The sequence below is a fragment of the Athene cunicularia genome (assembly GCF_003259725.1).
Source record: "Athene cunicularia isolate RWA chromosome 10 unlocalized genomic scaffold, athCun1 chr10_part1, whole genome shotgun sequence".
NCBI classification, from domain to species: domain Eukaryota; kingdom Metazoa; phylum Chordata; class Aves; order Strigiformes; family Strigidae; genus Athene; species Athene cunicularia.
Window position 1 is genome coordinate 14,951,072 of NW_020799112.1, and position 15,535 is coordinate 14,966,606.

Here is a 15,535-nt window from a genome sequence, read left to right on the forward strand (position 1 = left end):
TGAGTAACACAAGTTTTCCCTTATCCATTCTGTCATCTGTATTATTAAGTACAACTTGGTACCTTCCCAAGGCAGAATTTGCTAGTACCTGTTCTTGCTTTCCTATATTATGTGAAATATATGTTTCACTGCTGCATGGATTTGTGGGTATGGAAAGGCAGAACTCGTTTAGTTTAGATCCATGTCTTGTTCTTCCCAGTATATCCCTAGTATTTCCAGTTCTATGGGGTTTCTTTTGTTTGTTTGGTTTTTTTCTTAATTAGACTTCTGATATGAAAACTATGATTTATTGAGTTTGTTATTTTTTAAAAAAAAGTGTGATATTTGCATCCTTTCAGAATTTCTTCCTTTGATGTCAGGTAAATTCCAGTTGAGATCTTATTTTCCTACTTCTAGATTTTTTGAAAGTTGATATATGGAAACTTAAGAATCCATGTCTTGTCTTCTTAGGGGAATTTGTTGCTATTTATTTTGAGTTAATTGTTTTGGGGCAGTTGCATGTAATCTGTTGACTCTTATTCCTGAAGAAAATAATAAAAGGTGATTAGGTGAAATTTTCCAGTTTAACTTAACTGAAGTGATAACAAGCACTTAATGCTGCAACTTCACTGAATAGATTCTTTCAGCTGAGAAAGTCATTCAGAAGGCTGCAGCTGGATGTGCTTAGGAAGGGCTGTTACACATGTTTTCATTTTACTAATTGCCAGCCAGAAACTGTATTGACATTTTAGATCATGTCTTGTCAATCTGTGATGGTCTCTGATCTTCTCCTTTTTATTAACATGCTGCTTTCCTTGCAAAGCTGAGTAAGAGAAAGGTGCTTTTAAGAAAGGCATTTTATTCATTTAAGAGGCTTGCTGGAGGAAGATTATGCTTTGTAGGAGACATTTTTAAATTCTTTGCCATCTCTCTTCCATGATTAATAAGGATGTGGCCTAATGGATGTGTCCCCCAGCAATGGTAACCAAAACATGGGCAGATCTGTCCCGTGAAAAGGCCAGCTCCTGCTCTGTGCAGTGGGGCACCCTCTTTCCTCCTCGGGCTGAAGGCCTTCATTATTTTTTTCTTTTAAGCAACCAATTTATTGGCATTGCATCCAGTAGCTAACCAAACACCATAGCTTCCAGAAAACATGCTGTCAGTGGCTGAGAGAGCCTGGCCAAGTGCCTCTCATCTCCCTCTCGCTTTAGACTTCCCTTCAGGCCCACAGCGGGGGTTACGACAGCGGAGGATTTGGGTCTCCGTCTTGGAATTGGACAGCTTGCCACCTTTCTGCTCTTCTCTGTCTTATGACCCCCATTAAAAATGCCATCGAGGCCTGAGCTGGTGGTAGAGAGATTTGATTATCCCATCCTCTTCCAGAGTCGGCCTAGCCATGATAGTCTTGTTGAGAGAGAAGGAAAAGAGAAGATGCAGTAAGCTTTCCAGAGGGGCTGTGGAAGAAATAGCAGGGTTAGTCTTCTGCTTTGGGGTGGATGTTTCTGAGTTTTGGACACTGAAGTTAAAAATCACTAACATTTCGGTGAGCTTTATTTTCTCAGTAGTTAATTTGTGACAGCTCAGAAGGGCCTCATTTTTATAGGAAGGTGATTTCTGAAAACCAATGCATTTGAGACAGTTGACGTGAGCATCCAGAAGGATTACTCACCTTGAAAATTTAGGTCACGGATTCTCTTCCCAGCTCTTGAGTCTTTCCTGACTTTGGAAACTTCAGTAAATCACTTCATTCTTCCTCAGTCACTTTGAAAGAGAAGTAGTGTTACTTGACTTGCGACTGTAAGTAAATGTAAAGCAGCTTAGTGCCTTTTACGAGGAGGTCTTGGTCCATAAACTCTCTTATATCACCTTGGCTTGACATTAATAATATTGCAGCAGAATACTTCAGACTTTTGCAAGAATAAATACTTGATTTCTTGGATGTGAATCTAGGAAATCTTTAATTCTTCATTCCACTTGCATAATTTTGTGGTAGGTGTTTTTTAAAAAAATTCTCCGATCCCTGCAGATGTGTCTGAATGGGAAGAAAGCAACATGTTCTGCACAAAAACTTCAAAAACTCCGTATGAATAAACATATGGAGGGCTTTCACTTACATTTCCCATTTATTATCATATATACTGAGGTAGGAGCAATTTCCAAGACTTGAGTTTTTAGCCCGCACTCCATCTGATGTCTCAGATGTTCCAAGAGCTGCTGTGGCCATTCACAACTGTTAATCCTTCAGCATTTTATAGACGGAGGTCACAAGAGCTGTTGGCTGGAGTGCTCGGAAGACTGCTTTCAGCTTTGGAATAGCAAATTTCCAGTGTGGAGCATTGTTATAAAGCCAGGAACTGCTATAAATAAAACCACTGAAATGGAAGTTGAATTGAACTGTGCTGGAGGAGGTGGTTCTATTTACAGTAAAGTATTATTGTTCATCTTGACTTTTAGTCTAAATAGACTGTAGACTACAGAAGAAAGAAAACAGTGTTGCCTAGTCATGTTCTTCAGGTCTGGGACGCTAGAACAACGCCTTTGAAAGGCAGTCTAAACAAAATAAATGCATGAATCTTGCTAAGAATTCTTCAAATTAAACGCCTTTCATTGGGTCCCTCTAGGGTTGTTTTGCTTACATTGGAAGTGTGCACATAATTTTAGTCAAATCACCTCTAAGCAATTGGCGTTTATGACTAATGGCTCAAGGAAAATTTCAGGGGAGTTTTCCTTGCATTGCTTGCATTGGATTGGATATTCCTCGGATAGTATTTTTATATTCTGAATTCGGTTTTGGGTTATGATATCAGCAATACAAATGTATGTGGCTGAAAGGACACTTGGAGAGAGTAATAATTGCTACTTCTTTCTCTTGGAAGTTTAATACTGATAAAGTCTTGAGCCTCTTTTCCCTGTTATGCAAGTGAATTGATTTATCCATGTCATGGAATGACTTAAAAGTCATATTTGCGCTGAAGATGTTTAATATAGATTAAATATAGGACCTTTAGGTCAGATCTGTGCCAGGGGCAGAGTTTCCCCAACCCTGTCCCAGTCATCTTCCCTTAGAACACACTGATGTACCATGTGAGAAATGGGTATCCAGCAGCCTGACACTGGTCAGGTCACAGCTCAGAGGTTTCCACCTGTGCTTGTACCATGAGATTTTGGAAATACAGCCCTTGGGCATCTCCATAAGAGGCTGTGTAGGAATTTCTGTTGAGTGGCTAGCTGGCTCCTGCACCTCTTTTCAGAGCAGATTGTACTTATAACGGATTGATGCAAAGCTGCTGCTGTGCAAGAGCTGCTCTTATACATTAATGGGAGATTTGATGTCACAGACTGATTGCTGAGTTTGGTACACATCTTCCAGACAGGGACAGAAGAGAGTGCAGAGGGGCTTTTCTCATGTTTAGGCAATTTCTTTAGAACAAGGACTGTGAGTTTTAGAAAGCAGCAGAAGTTATGCTTGTTTTTTCTGTTTTATTTTAGAAGAAAAAGGGGAAAATTTAGGTGTCTCCCTTTTAAAGCTGGAAACCTTTAAGGGCATAACATTATCAAAATGTTAGAGTTTGTTTTCGAGATAGAATTCACACGAACCTCCCCAGGTAGATAGTCAACACTTCAGATAAAGTGTCCTTGCTAATATCCGGCAGCTTTGCTGTGTCATTTAACTGCAAAAAGCACCATTAAACAAATATCTTGAGTTCTAGTTTGATTTCCTGGCAGTTATTTCAGCAAAGCACATGCCTTTTGTCCAGAGAACCACTATGTTGATACTCTGTTTGGGAAAGTAACTGTTTATGTGTAAGTCTTCATTAAGAGGTTGTATAAAAAGATGGCAGCAAAAATAAGAAAAGCCTTGAACACCGCGATATGCATGCAGTGAGACCTGCATCCTCTGAAACCTGCACCCTCTGGAACTTGCATGTTCTCAGTTCTTTGTTTCTTGTGCCTTTTCTAAAGCCAGCTGCTTTGCAGACATTTCCTTTGCTTTGGTTTTAGTTTGCTTTGGCTGTTTTCCTCTCCTTTTTATTATTAAATTCATTTTCAAGCATGCTCTAATGTCTGCTGTTAACCCACTTCTCAGCCCAGGGCCGGACTCGACCATCGAGACGAATCTCCTTCTCCTTCAGCATCTCTCCACTCATTCCTAAGTCTAAAACTCTCTTTTCTATTGGCTCTTCTTCCAGTGATGATGAGGAGGAGTTGGATAGTAAGTAATCGTTTTCTGTGCATTGCAGCCATTATGGGTAGAAGCAAGGGGAAATCTGGTTTTCTGCTTTAGACATTGAACTAACCTTTCTATTGCATGATGCCTAACAACATTATCTTAGTCCTGTGTCTGAATACTAACTAATGGCAGAATAAAAGGATTATAATCCGAAGAATCTCATACCTCAGCACCGTCACCTCATCTGGTTAGTTTTGGTTGGTATCCACGTGGCAAATATGCCACTCTGACCAGCAATGTAGTCATTACCTTTTTATTAAAACCAAAATACTTGTCTTGGGATTGTTGCAGTGCCTTAACAGAAGAGGTAGATCGTTGCCCCTCCATAGCTGAGAGTGAATACATTGCTTGGTGGAAGGAGAAGAGGGGAGAAGCCCTGATAATAAATTCTGTAAATCTTGGTTGCAACTTCAATTTCCCTACTGAGCAAAAAGCATCTGTGGCAGCCAAACACCTTAAATCATCAAGGTGTTTTATCTAGGTCCTCGTGTTACAATCAGAATAGTTTTGTTGGAAAACAGGCAAGTGTGTTACATGGTAGCTTTTTTTGCCTCCTGCAAACTCCATTGCTAAAAGAAACCCAACTCAGGCAGAAGATTGAATTAAAGTAATTTTCACTCCTCTTGTTTTCTTAAATAGGCTTATCAAAGATAATTGAAAATGTTTCCTATTTCTTAAGCATGCTTTATTAGACTGTTGAAATAAACCAGAACAGATCATTCTCTATCTAAAGAGAAAATTCAGAGCAGCTGCGTTAGTTGATACAAATCAAAGGTTTACAAAGAAGCTAACTCACATCTCTCATGCCCATACTGGGATGGGAGAAATTGCTTTCCAGTCCAACAGATTTGGTTGCTTCCTGACTTTAAAAAATCTCTCTACCATCCATGTTGTAGGATTCTAAATTCTCCTCCTTTCCATTCCCAGTCTTCACTGTGGGTTTTTCCCTTCCTATAAGAAAGTCCTGTGCTCTTTCTTCCCAGGTGTGATTCTACCCCTTTCCATATTTAAGCTCCTTCCCCTTTTCTCTGTCCTTCTCTTCAGCCCTTAACAACATTGACAATTCATGGTCCCCACAAAGTGAACTGCAAACACATACAGCTGTGTGTTGATGTCTTACTCCTGGAGTAAAAAATACTCTTAGCTAAGCTTTTTGGTGGATTTGGTTTTTTGATTGGCTTGGTTTCAGTTTGTTTTTTGGATTTGTTTTTATTATTTATCTTTGTTTGTTTTAAGCATCTGACCAGTTAGTTAATTCCTAATAGTCAGGTTAGGGCATAGATTTGGGGGGGTTTTTTTGTTAGCCAGTACTTATCTTCTCTCCCTCATCAGTGCTGCTGTTAATGATGAGCATTTAAAATAATGTCAGATACTGTCTCAAACAGAGATACTGCTTTCTTACGTGTGCTTTATGCCCCCATATTTGAGAGTACTGTGGTGACTTTATATACAGGTTGGTTTAGCCACAGCTATTCATAAAACTGCTTTGGCAATGGGCATTTTTCATGTAGTAATCCCAGACCAGTTTATTTTTTCATGTCTTCAAGGTTCATTTCTCATTAGAAGATAAATGTGTTGGCACTGACATTGAACTTGCATTTCATTTCATTCAGAGTTACCGCTCCTCAATTGCTCCATGCCTGTTTTTCTCAAGAGTATGGAGAATTAGTTGCAGTTTGTTTGAAGTTATTACATATTTAAGATGTTGATTTCAGGTGGCTGGACAAGCCAGTCCGTATTTTAGAAAATTACTATGAAGCCTTTTGATTTCTTGGCCCACAGAAGTTTAAATACTGCCGGTGTTAAGGAGTTGTGAGCTGATTTCTCTTGTCTGCAACATCCTAGTCCAGTCACTGCTTTCTGCATAATGGAACTTGAATTATTTCACGTTCAGCTACCATAACAAATAATTTTGGTGGGTAATGCTTAAAAGGTGTTCAGATAGTGCACCAAAATTTGAGTGCTTAGCCCAGATTCATTGGACATAGATAACAGCCCTGGCCTTTGAACAAAACAATCTTTCTTTGTGGCTTGTGAAATCAGTTTTAGCATTTTAGTTTTGAACCTGTTGATGATGGGAAACACAAAAATTATGGAAATAAACCTTCCTTCCCATCTTCTACCTCCAAAGAAAAACCCTGAAGGTGAGAAAATGTGTACTTTTCTATGGTTACCTTCATGGGCTTTATAGCTTGCCAGCAGAGTGTTGATCATATGATATTATATTGTAGCCTAAAATATGAAATCATCAACAGTCTTTCACCTTGGTTTTTGTCTGGATTCATTTTGCTTGCCAGTGTCAAGAATACCCCATTTTCAGATAAAACACTATTGCAGTAAAAGATAAATAGTACATAATTGAAGTTCCCATGCAATGTGCTTTTTCAAGGTGCTGAAAAACAGTCACAAATATAAGTTATTACAGCTCTTGATTCAGAGTTCATTCATATTTCTTATGTTAACTGCAAAGAAACAAAAAGGTTTGTGAAATGCTTAAATCCAGTCAAACTGATGAAGCTGTTAAAAAAAAGGAAAAACTAAGGAGGCTTAACCCATGTTTAAGGCAAACTAGAGCTGAAACATGAACCAGTCACTGGAGCATTAACCAGGGATTTAGGAGTTGGTAAATTACTTGAGTGATCTTAGTAGGCACTTGTGAAGTGGACATTATATAAAAACCCAACACAATCAGGAAACTGAATAGTAGACTTCATTTGATGCATGTTAACAGTATTGCTAACTTGGATGTATTTGGCACAGATCATTAGTTAGATGAAAGATTTTGCAAGGGTGGTATTAACACAGATCTTCAAGCAGGGATTAGGTAATGGAGTATGCCTGTGTTTTAGTTTCGCAATATGAAGAAATGATATTTCTGTCTCAGACTCTGTTGTCGCTTGAATCGGCAGTTAGGAAAATGTGTCTTTTAGAATCACAAGGCATAATACTGTATGCACAGTTTTTCCTAATGCACTTGTACTGCTTTTGGGTAGAGGATCATCTTTGATGTCAAGTGGCTCTTTTCCATTCACCGTTAGCTTTAAAATGTTAACAGAATTTGAAGCCAGAGTACCATTCTGCTTGCAATGTATATGCAGAAGCCTAATAAGATGATCAGTCATGCAGCTTCTTGAACTTCAGATAGGACTGCAAACAGTGCTTGTAGTGAGGGTTTTTGGAGTCTGACAAGCTCAGTTAGTCTGGAGAGAGCCCTCTCTCCTCTGGATCCTGATTTATCATATTCTTTGATGGTTCTGGTAAATGGTGTCAGCTACCTGATCTGCTCCAAATGCATTGTGCAAGCTGGTTTCTTGTGGTATAAAGAGAATTCGTGTCATTGGCAGGGCTTCAGCTTCATGTTGAAAGTCAGACTTTCCTCAAGCACAGGGTTTTGTGACTAAGCCCTAGGCTGGTAGTGTTTCGTGGAAAATGGAATAAGGCTTCCCTTGTTTCCCATACTCTTTATGAAGTGTTTCAGGATTTTGATGGGAAAATGAACTATAATTTTATCAAGCAGAAAAGTTTTATGCATAAAACCCGGATGTGTTGCACAATAGATTCTTTCTAGTGGTGTATAAATAAAAGCATTGTGGCAGAATGATTCTCATTTATACCTATTGTCATTGAATTGACAGTTCTAATTCAAAAACCTTGATTTACCAGCAGAGGTAACAGATGCACATCCTTTGCTTAATAGCTGAAGAAAAATAAAAATACTAAGCAGGCTTTCACCTCAGCATCCAGTTTGAGAGCACCTAAGGATACAGGGAGCAGGATTTATCCTGGGCACATGAAATCTATTCTAAACACTTCTGGAAAACATCTCCCCTTCTCTTGAACCATCCAAATATGCAAACGGTGTTTTTATAATCACTGGACTAAGATTGCATTCTAACATGTCACACCCCCCCACCCCTCTGATCTTTTCCAGGCACACAGACATTCGGCGGCCCCACGGGTTCCTCAGTTCAGAGGTACAGTATTTGGGGGTACCGTGTCTCTTCTGGTGGGACTCCTGCAGCGGGCTCTCTGGGTTTGGACCACCAAAAGCCTTCCTGTCACCAGTGCACTTCAGCTGAAATCACAAGTTGTCAGGCTTGTGAAGACCTGTCCTGTATGTCTAAAGGCTGAAGGATATTTTAGATCATAGAATAGGAAAGTCGGTTTTAGGTTTCATCTCTGATGAGGCTTTGTGTATATTCATGGCTAATAATCATATCTGATTATCTAATATCAAACAATACCAGTTTACCTTGAGTTATATTTTACACTAAAGTAGTTGTAATTTAGCTAATTACCCTGTGGCTAATTCTGTCTATATTTCTATAACGAAGGCCAAAACAACATTACTTTTCATTTTTGCAAGCTGTAGAGATACTTTTTCTGGTGTGTGCTGGCTTTAAAAGCACTTCCCTGGAGGAAGGACGTTTGTGGCACTGAAGGAGCTGGGTGTCTGGTCTCTGTGTCACTCTGATAGCTTTGGCTTTATTTGGTGGCTGGGAGGCTCTTCACCCCTGCTCGCTGCTGTTTTCTCCTTGATTTCATTTGTCTTTCTGTTGTTCTGCTTTTGTGTTGTACTTCCTATTGACAGACTGTGTCCTTTTCTTTAATGCAATAATAGTTTTCTCCGTAATTTTTATTCTTCAATAGAAGCTGAAGAAGTCATAAGCTTGTGCATATAAAGACTGGTAGAAAATATCTGGTGTCCCAGAAATGCCTAAATTAATACAAAGAACCATTGCTGTTTGTGTGGTTTAACAGTGTGGTTTCTGTTAAAGACACTCACTGCCTTTTCAGAGACCATTAGATGTCTTTGTCTGGAAGGAGATTTCTCTTTAAAGGATGGATGTGTGTCTGTCCTTTCTGTCTGAAGAACTGATGATTAATGCCAAGACTGGCTGTGTATATGCAGTATTGGCCACGTAAATGGGCAGATGCCACAAGCTGGTTAGTGGTTATTTGGCCACGGGAGCAGCAGAGGGTGCTATGGCATGGTTTGAGAATGGAGATTACTTAAAAACAGATAAAAGGATTCCTTGAAATGCATTAAAATCTTGTGGATTGGCATTTTGTCTTCACTTTGCCTTCTCTGGTATAACACCGTAAAGCAACCCGTGGCTCTATTGGATAATAAATGCATTTGTCCTTTTAAGAAGAATCTATTTAATAGATGCTTTGGGAGAAAAAAAATAAATAAATAAAAGCAATCTCTTTCTTTCTTGGTTTTAGCATATCTGAAGAGAGCAGCAGTGTCCCCACTGGTAAAAGTGTAACAAAAGTCAGTCGCACCTTCAGCTACCTCAGGAATAAAATGTCCAGCAGCAAGAAGAGCAAAGTAAGTGCTTCTTGTGATTTATACAGACATGAAATATCCATAGATAGCAGAGATGAATTCTGTATTTCAGTGTGTTTTCACAGGGTGGTATTTATGTATTTACCTGACTTCCTTTCTTCCATTTGCAACGGGAGGATTGTCTGTGGGGTAGTAGGGAATAGCTACATGGGAGGCCACAAAGTTCCTGTGCACTGCTGGAGAAGTTGGTCAAACTATGACCTTTAGTGATGGCCAATATTTATATTTTCCCCTTTTTCCCATCCTTGAAACCCTGGGCTTTAATTTGCTAAAGTTTAAACACTGCTCTGCACAGCTGAATTCCCTGTGAACAGCACTAGTTACAGAAATAATTACATTAATGCTAAATACTTCACACAAATGGACTGTGGTTACCTTAGATTGTCCCTGAAGATTAGTATCTGTTTGAGGCATTTTTGGCTTGGTTTTATTTTTTACTTGAATTTCACCTTGGTTTATCATGTCTGAGAAGCTAAGAGCTCCTTACCTCAAACCGGGCAATGTGTATTATATAGTTAGGTGATGTGTAGTTAATATGTTGGTAAATGCTATTGTAAGGCCCCTGAGATAACATGATTACATATTCTGATGAGTGTCCGAATAGAAAATAGGAGACAAAATGTGGCATAATGAGCATTGTACCTATTGCAGAATAAGACTGGGCTGAAGCGTACACATAGGGAGGGGTAATGGTTCATCTGCACCAGCAAACTTGATTTTAGCCTTTCCCAACAATAAGCACTTGATGTTTCAGCGTGAGTGTTGCACTAATGTAGCTGGGTTTGTGTGCTCTCATGGTCCAGCGCACATTCTGATACACATTTTGAAAGACTGCATCACCTTTGCAATGAAGTAGCAGCTGTGGTGCGATCAGTCACCCAAACGCACAGTTTCTCTTTATGGATCTTCCTTTAGAGATGCAGGCTGCAAGTAGCAGTGGCTCTGAGCTGCTGCTGAGCAGCTTTAAGACAGTGCTGTTCCCTGCTGCAGAGTAAAAAAAAAAAAAAAAAAAAAATCTGTTTACATAGAAACCTCTGTGCAAACCACTGGTGAGACGTTGTAGAGCATGTTGCACAGCCTGTGAGTGATACTGGAAATTTGTTAACTGGCTCTTGCACTTCGGGTGAATAATCTCTAAAGCAAGAACTGCAGATACATATATGTAAAAAAGAGATCTGTTTGGGACAGTTAAGAAAATGTAACGTGCTTAGAAATATTTACTCTGCTTTTGTTAAATGAGTGCAGTCTGATTTCACTAATTTCATGGTTGTGACTGAAACTGTTGATAAAAAATTGCTCCAACATCCCGACAATAATACACACTACAAAAATTGCAGCTTGTATCAGTTTTGATATTTTCACTAACTAAAAAGCCATAGTATCATTCAAATTATGATTGCTCTGCTCACAGTGGAATGGTTGCATTACATACCTTTTTAGAGCTTCAGCTGTACATTTAAACAATTTAACCTAAAAATTCTTGGGAACTCTGATTTCTCAGAAGCATTATGGCTGATGAAAACCTGTAAGAGTTAAAAAGAAAAACAAACCTTGAAAGAGGAAGTTGGACAGGAAGAGTTGGTTTCTGCTGCTGTCTGGGCTGTCAGGAGGGAGGGAGGCTTCAACTTCTTTCCAGCTAGGTTTTACTTTTCTCCAAACCTTCAGAAGTGCACTGCTTTCTAAGATGGACCATAAAATAAAGCACATCTGAGCCTAATCATGGCAACAGCTCTTTTTGAAAATGGTGTAAATAGTTATGTAAAAAAAACCCTGAAAATAAAGGGGTGTTTGGAGAATTACCTGAAGGGGATACTGATAGAAGTTTACCCATGTCTGGCATGTATTTTGTGTTATTTGGAGATCAGTCAGCCAATTTCTTAAAATGAACAGCACGCACTGATTGCCGTATGTGACATCTGTAACATGCTATATGTCAGTCAATTAAGAAAAAAAAGACAATTCATTTTGGTAGAGAGTTTCTGGGAAATGACGCCAAAAAAAATTAGCATGAGTAATTTCTCTTTTTCCTTGACCTGTGCAGTTATTAGGCAGTGCTGTACCACCACCAGTGTTTCCGTGTCTATAGTAAGGGTTGTAAGTGTTTGAAAGGACTGGGAGATGGGGAATAATTGTGGCCTGTAGAGCAGGAAGAGCACAAACACTTGAAACCTTTCTGTCTGGGAAATCTTCTGCAGCACTTTGTTTACTGAAGTACTACATAGCAACACCGAGGTATGTTAAAATTCACTTTTTCTGTATCTCAAACATCACAGAGGGTTTGATTGATCACAGTCTGCCTTTTAAATGGGTGGTCTCTTATTGATTTATGACTTCTAAAATACTTATCCCATCCTTTCTTGCTTGTACTTCTTTAAGTGGGTTTTTTTAGCAGTGGAAGGTACGGTAGGGTGAGATGAAAGCAATAGCAAAGTAGCTAAAATCATCTTCAAGGAAGTTAGTAGTAATCGTCCCGCCCTCCCCGGTTTGCTCAACTCCTCGCTGACTGCCTTCCCCTCTGCCCGGCCGTGCTGGCAGCTCTTGGCCATCACGATGGGCTAATGCTGGTGGGGAGCAGCTCTCCTGCTGCCAGGGGCAGGATGTCGATAAAATGGAATAAGTTTGCTGAAGTACCTCAAATAACAGTGAAGCTAGTAGGACTTAAGCATTGGGAGGTAAGAGCTTCATGATTATTTTTAGCGGGTTCTGCTGCTGCAGCACACGGTCTGTAGTTTTGGGCTGTACAACCGATTTGCAGTGCCCATCGTGTCTGTCAGTGCACACCGGTGCAGGTTCAGCCGTTGAAGCTGTGCTGCGAGTCATTCTGGCAGCTCAGATAGCACAGGAAAATGGTTTTGTTTTTACAGTCCTTTTTTAAAAAAACCCTCCCATAACTGTCATAGCAAAAAATAAAATAAAATATATATAAGAAAAAAAAAACCAGGATTAATAAAATCTCATTTTGAGACCTTGTACTTCAGTGGTGTGGCTGGCATCACGTGTATGAAGTTTGCTGTTTCCTCCTTAAAAGTGGTGCACCCATTTCCTGTTTTTCCTGGGGTCGTTCAGCTTTAAAATGTTTGGGTTTTTTTACAGTGATTTTTATGAAGACGAGGTATATTATTCCAGACTAGAATTACTGGGCTTTGCAGTAAACATGAGGTACTTTAAAGTATAGGATGGTGAATCTCCTTTCAGCATTTTAAGCATGAGAGTTGCAAGATACGCCTTGAGCATGGGGTGACCTGTTCTCCAGGAGCTTCACAAGTTCTAGCAATAGAACAAAACTGTAGGTGTCAGCGTGGTACCATTGGCCAAACTGCAGAGTTTTAGTTCTTGATTCCTGCAAGCCTGGACATAGTTAAAGGTGAACAGGTCAGTGGAAGGAAACAGAGCTGTTGGAGGTTTACCTGGGGTGGTAATCCAAGCTGATGGCTCAGAGGAGTCAGAGATAGGCTGCAAAGCAGCCTCCTTCTGGCAGGTTTTCTGCTTCAGACAGGATTATTCCATACAGTAATGCTTCTGGTTTTGCTTATTTGGAGAACAAAATAGCATTTAGGGCCAGTAAAAAGACTGTCTGTTTATGAGGCTTTGCAGGGAGAGACTCTGACACTGACATTTTGCCTGGGGTGTGTTGGGAGAGGAGAGACCTTAGGCTGAGTTACTGATTATTTGAGTATGTCATCAAAGGCTCAACAGTTTCCCTGTGGATGGCTGCAGAGCTCAACACCGCTTTTAACTGCATCATGGCAGTTGCTCACATGGGCTGCTCTGCAGCTCTCTGATATTTAGGCTGTGACCAATATTTAGCAAAGGCAAACAAATAACAAAATGCAAAGATAAGCTACAAAAGCCTTTACGGATTTCAGGTTAAGCTTCTCTTTCAGATGCCATGAAATCTGCAGTAACAGTTAAAATACAGATCTGGAGCTGAATTGTATGGTAAACATTTTTTAAGGTGGTACATAGAAAGTCATGGAGTTACTACAATGCAAATTTGGTGGTTTTCTTTGGAGTTTCTTTTAAAAATTGTTTGGGATAATTCCAACTCTACAGAAGGCTTCAGGGAAAAATGTTTCAAATTTTTAGTATTTAATATTTTCTGTTTTGGGTAGTGATAGATAGGTAAACAAAAACTCTGCTAGAAGTTGGAGAAACTGGCTGTGCTTGTCATCTTTCCAAAGCTGAGTAGCCCAGAGGTTAAAACATGGCTTCCAGATGACGAGATAATCTTTTATCGTGTTGCTGCTGTTCCTCAGCCTTTCTGTGGTGCTGTATTTTGTGAGTTTGAAAGATCGATTTCCCCCAAAAAAATTCACGTAGTTACTTGGGGTTGCATAAAACTGTTGAAAAAGTTGCTAGTCAGAAGGAAAACAGAGGTGGACATATCCTGGCAGTGATGCTGTACAGCCACTGAGGAAGGGCTCATATTCTTCATTAAAAATACAGTTGCAAAGCATGAGTTTTACAGGTTGGCCTTAAAAACTGACTGTGGTGAAAGTTTGATCCACGTTACACATGGTGTTTGTATTTAACACAATTCATTGAAAGTGCTGAAGAGATTGATGAGGCCCAGAAGAAGAAAAGAGGTAAGTTATCAAACCAAGCAAATAAAAAACAAAAGTGTAAGAAAATAGCTGCCTTTAGAACAGACTCAATTTTGTCTCCGCTGGTGAGATACCCATGCAGAAGGTTCTGTGAATCAGTAGTATGTTAATCCACATCCATAGGGGCTGTAAGCTGATTTTTTAGCAGAGCTGTGCAGACACATGACTATTGTTAGGTGTGCGCCGATCGATACCATCGTAGTGCCAAAGGCAAACACTGAAGAATTTGTAACTAGAGAATAGACCTCTGCGAAGTAACGAGGCATTTGTTCATTTTGTCTCTGCAGGAAAAAGAGAAAGATAAGGAGAAGACTAAAGAGAAGGACAAAGATTCCAAGGAGAAGGAAAAAGATAAGAAGCTGGTAAATGGACATCTCTTCACTGCAACCTCTGTTGTAGCCCAAGCAACCTGTTACCACTGTATGAAACCTTTCAATAAGGATTCGTACTACTGTGCAAGTAAGTCAGGAGTTTTTTCACCCCCTCTGTTTGTTTTTCATTAAATTGTACGTGGGAAATGCGAACTTTATCCTTTATTTTCCTCTTGCTTCAGGTTGTGGGGTGGGAGGGAGACTTTGGGGATAGTGATTCATGGAGCAGCGTGTTGCTTTATGGAAGCTGGACTGAAACGAGTCGTGGCTGCAAGGAGGTGTCCTGCAACCTCATTCCTAGCCTGTGCTTGGACATTGCAGCATCCCATGGGGTTTTCTACCCCTGCTTGTTGGAATGGATCTGTCAGCTGGAGGACTTTGGTTATTTCAGCTGCATGTTACGGCTTGGGGCTGAGGTGTTTTGTTAAGATGGATGGAGAACAGGGAAAGCTGGCTTGGATCACAGCTTTTATTTCCAATAAGGGAAAAAAAAAACCATCCCACCAGTCTGTAGTGTGTTGCTTTAGTTCTCTGAAACACTGTTTCGGTGAGCTCTCGGTGAGAACAGTATGATACAAAAAGGAAATACTAACCCTCTTCTCCCTTTATACATGAAATTGCATCACAGGTCAAATGGCAGGTGCCTGTGTGCATGTGAAGTACGTGCAGTACAATGCAGGCAGGCAGTACAGGAACCACAGCGGAGGGTTTCTGCGAGATTGGTGATTTTGTTCTCTTTTCTTATCAGTTTCTCATGCCTGTAGCTCAGTAAGGTCAGCAGCATTTGTGTGGTCGGGACCAGAATGGTGGCTGGTTTACGCAGTGACCCAAGCTACAGAATATGTCTTTTTCCCACTGCAGCTCAGGGCTCTGTGTTCCTCACTATTTAGTAATATTTTTCACTCCACTAGCCTAGAGATGAGTCCAAGCATGTATGGGAATCGCTCCCAGGCTGGAGCAGGAGGCTCTGTCTCTGTTCCTTCTGGTAGATGAGCAG

At 40.1% G+C, this 15,535-nt stretch overlaps 1 protein-coding gene across 18 annotated transcripts in view; it reads left to right on the forward strand.

Moving 5' to 3' along the window:
- Positions 1-15,535, forward strand: part of AKAP13 (A-kinase anchoring protein 13) — a 217,799-nt gene that overhangs the window by 177,986 nt on the left and 24,278 nt on the right. For 14 of the 18 annotated variants that reach the window (XM_026855851.1, XM_026855855.1, XM_026855857.1 and 11 more), the window contains 4 exons: positions 4,067-4,192; positions 8,142-8,184; positions 9,440-9,545; positions 14,455-14,626. In XM_026855851.1, the coding sequence (XP_026711652.1) occupies positions 4,067-4,192; positions 8,142-8,184; positions 9,440-9,545; positions 14,455-14,626 (447 nt within the window). Of the gene's footprint in view, positions 1-4,066; positions 4,193-8,141; positions 8,185-9,439; positions 9,547-14,454; positions 14,627-15,535 lie in introns of those variants that run through there. The other 4 variants (XM_026855862.1, XM_026855863.1, XR_003399121.1 and 1 more) reach the window with 3 other exon arrangements.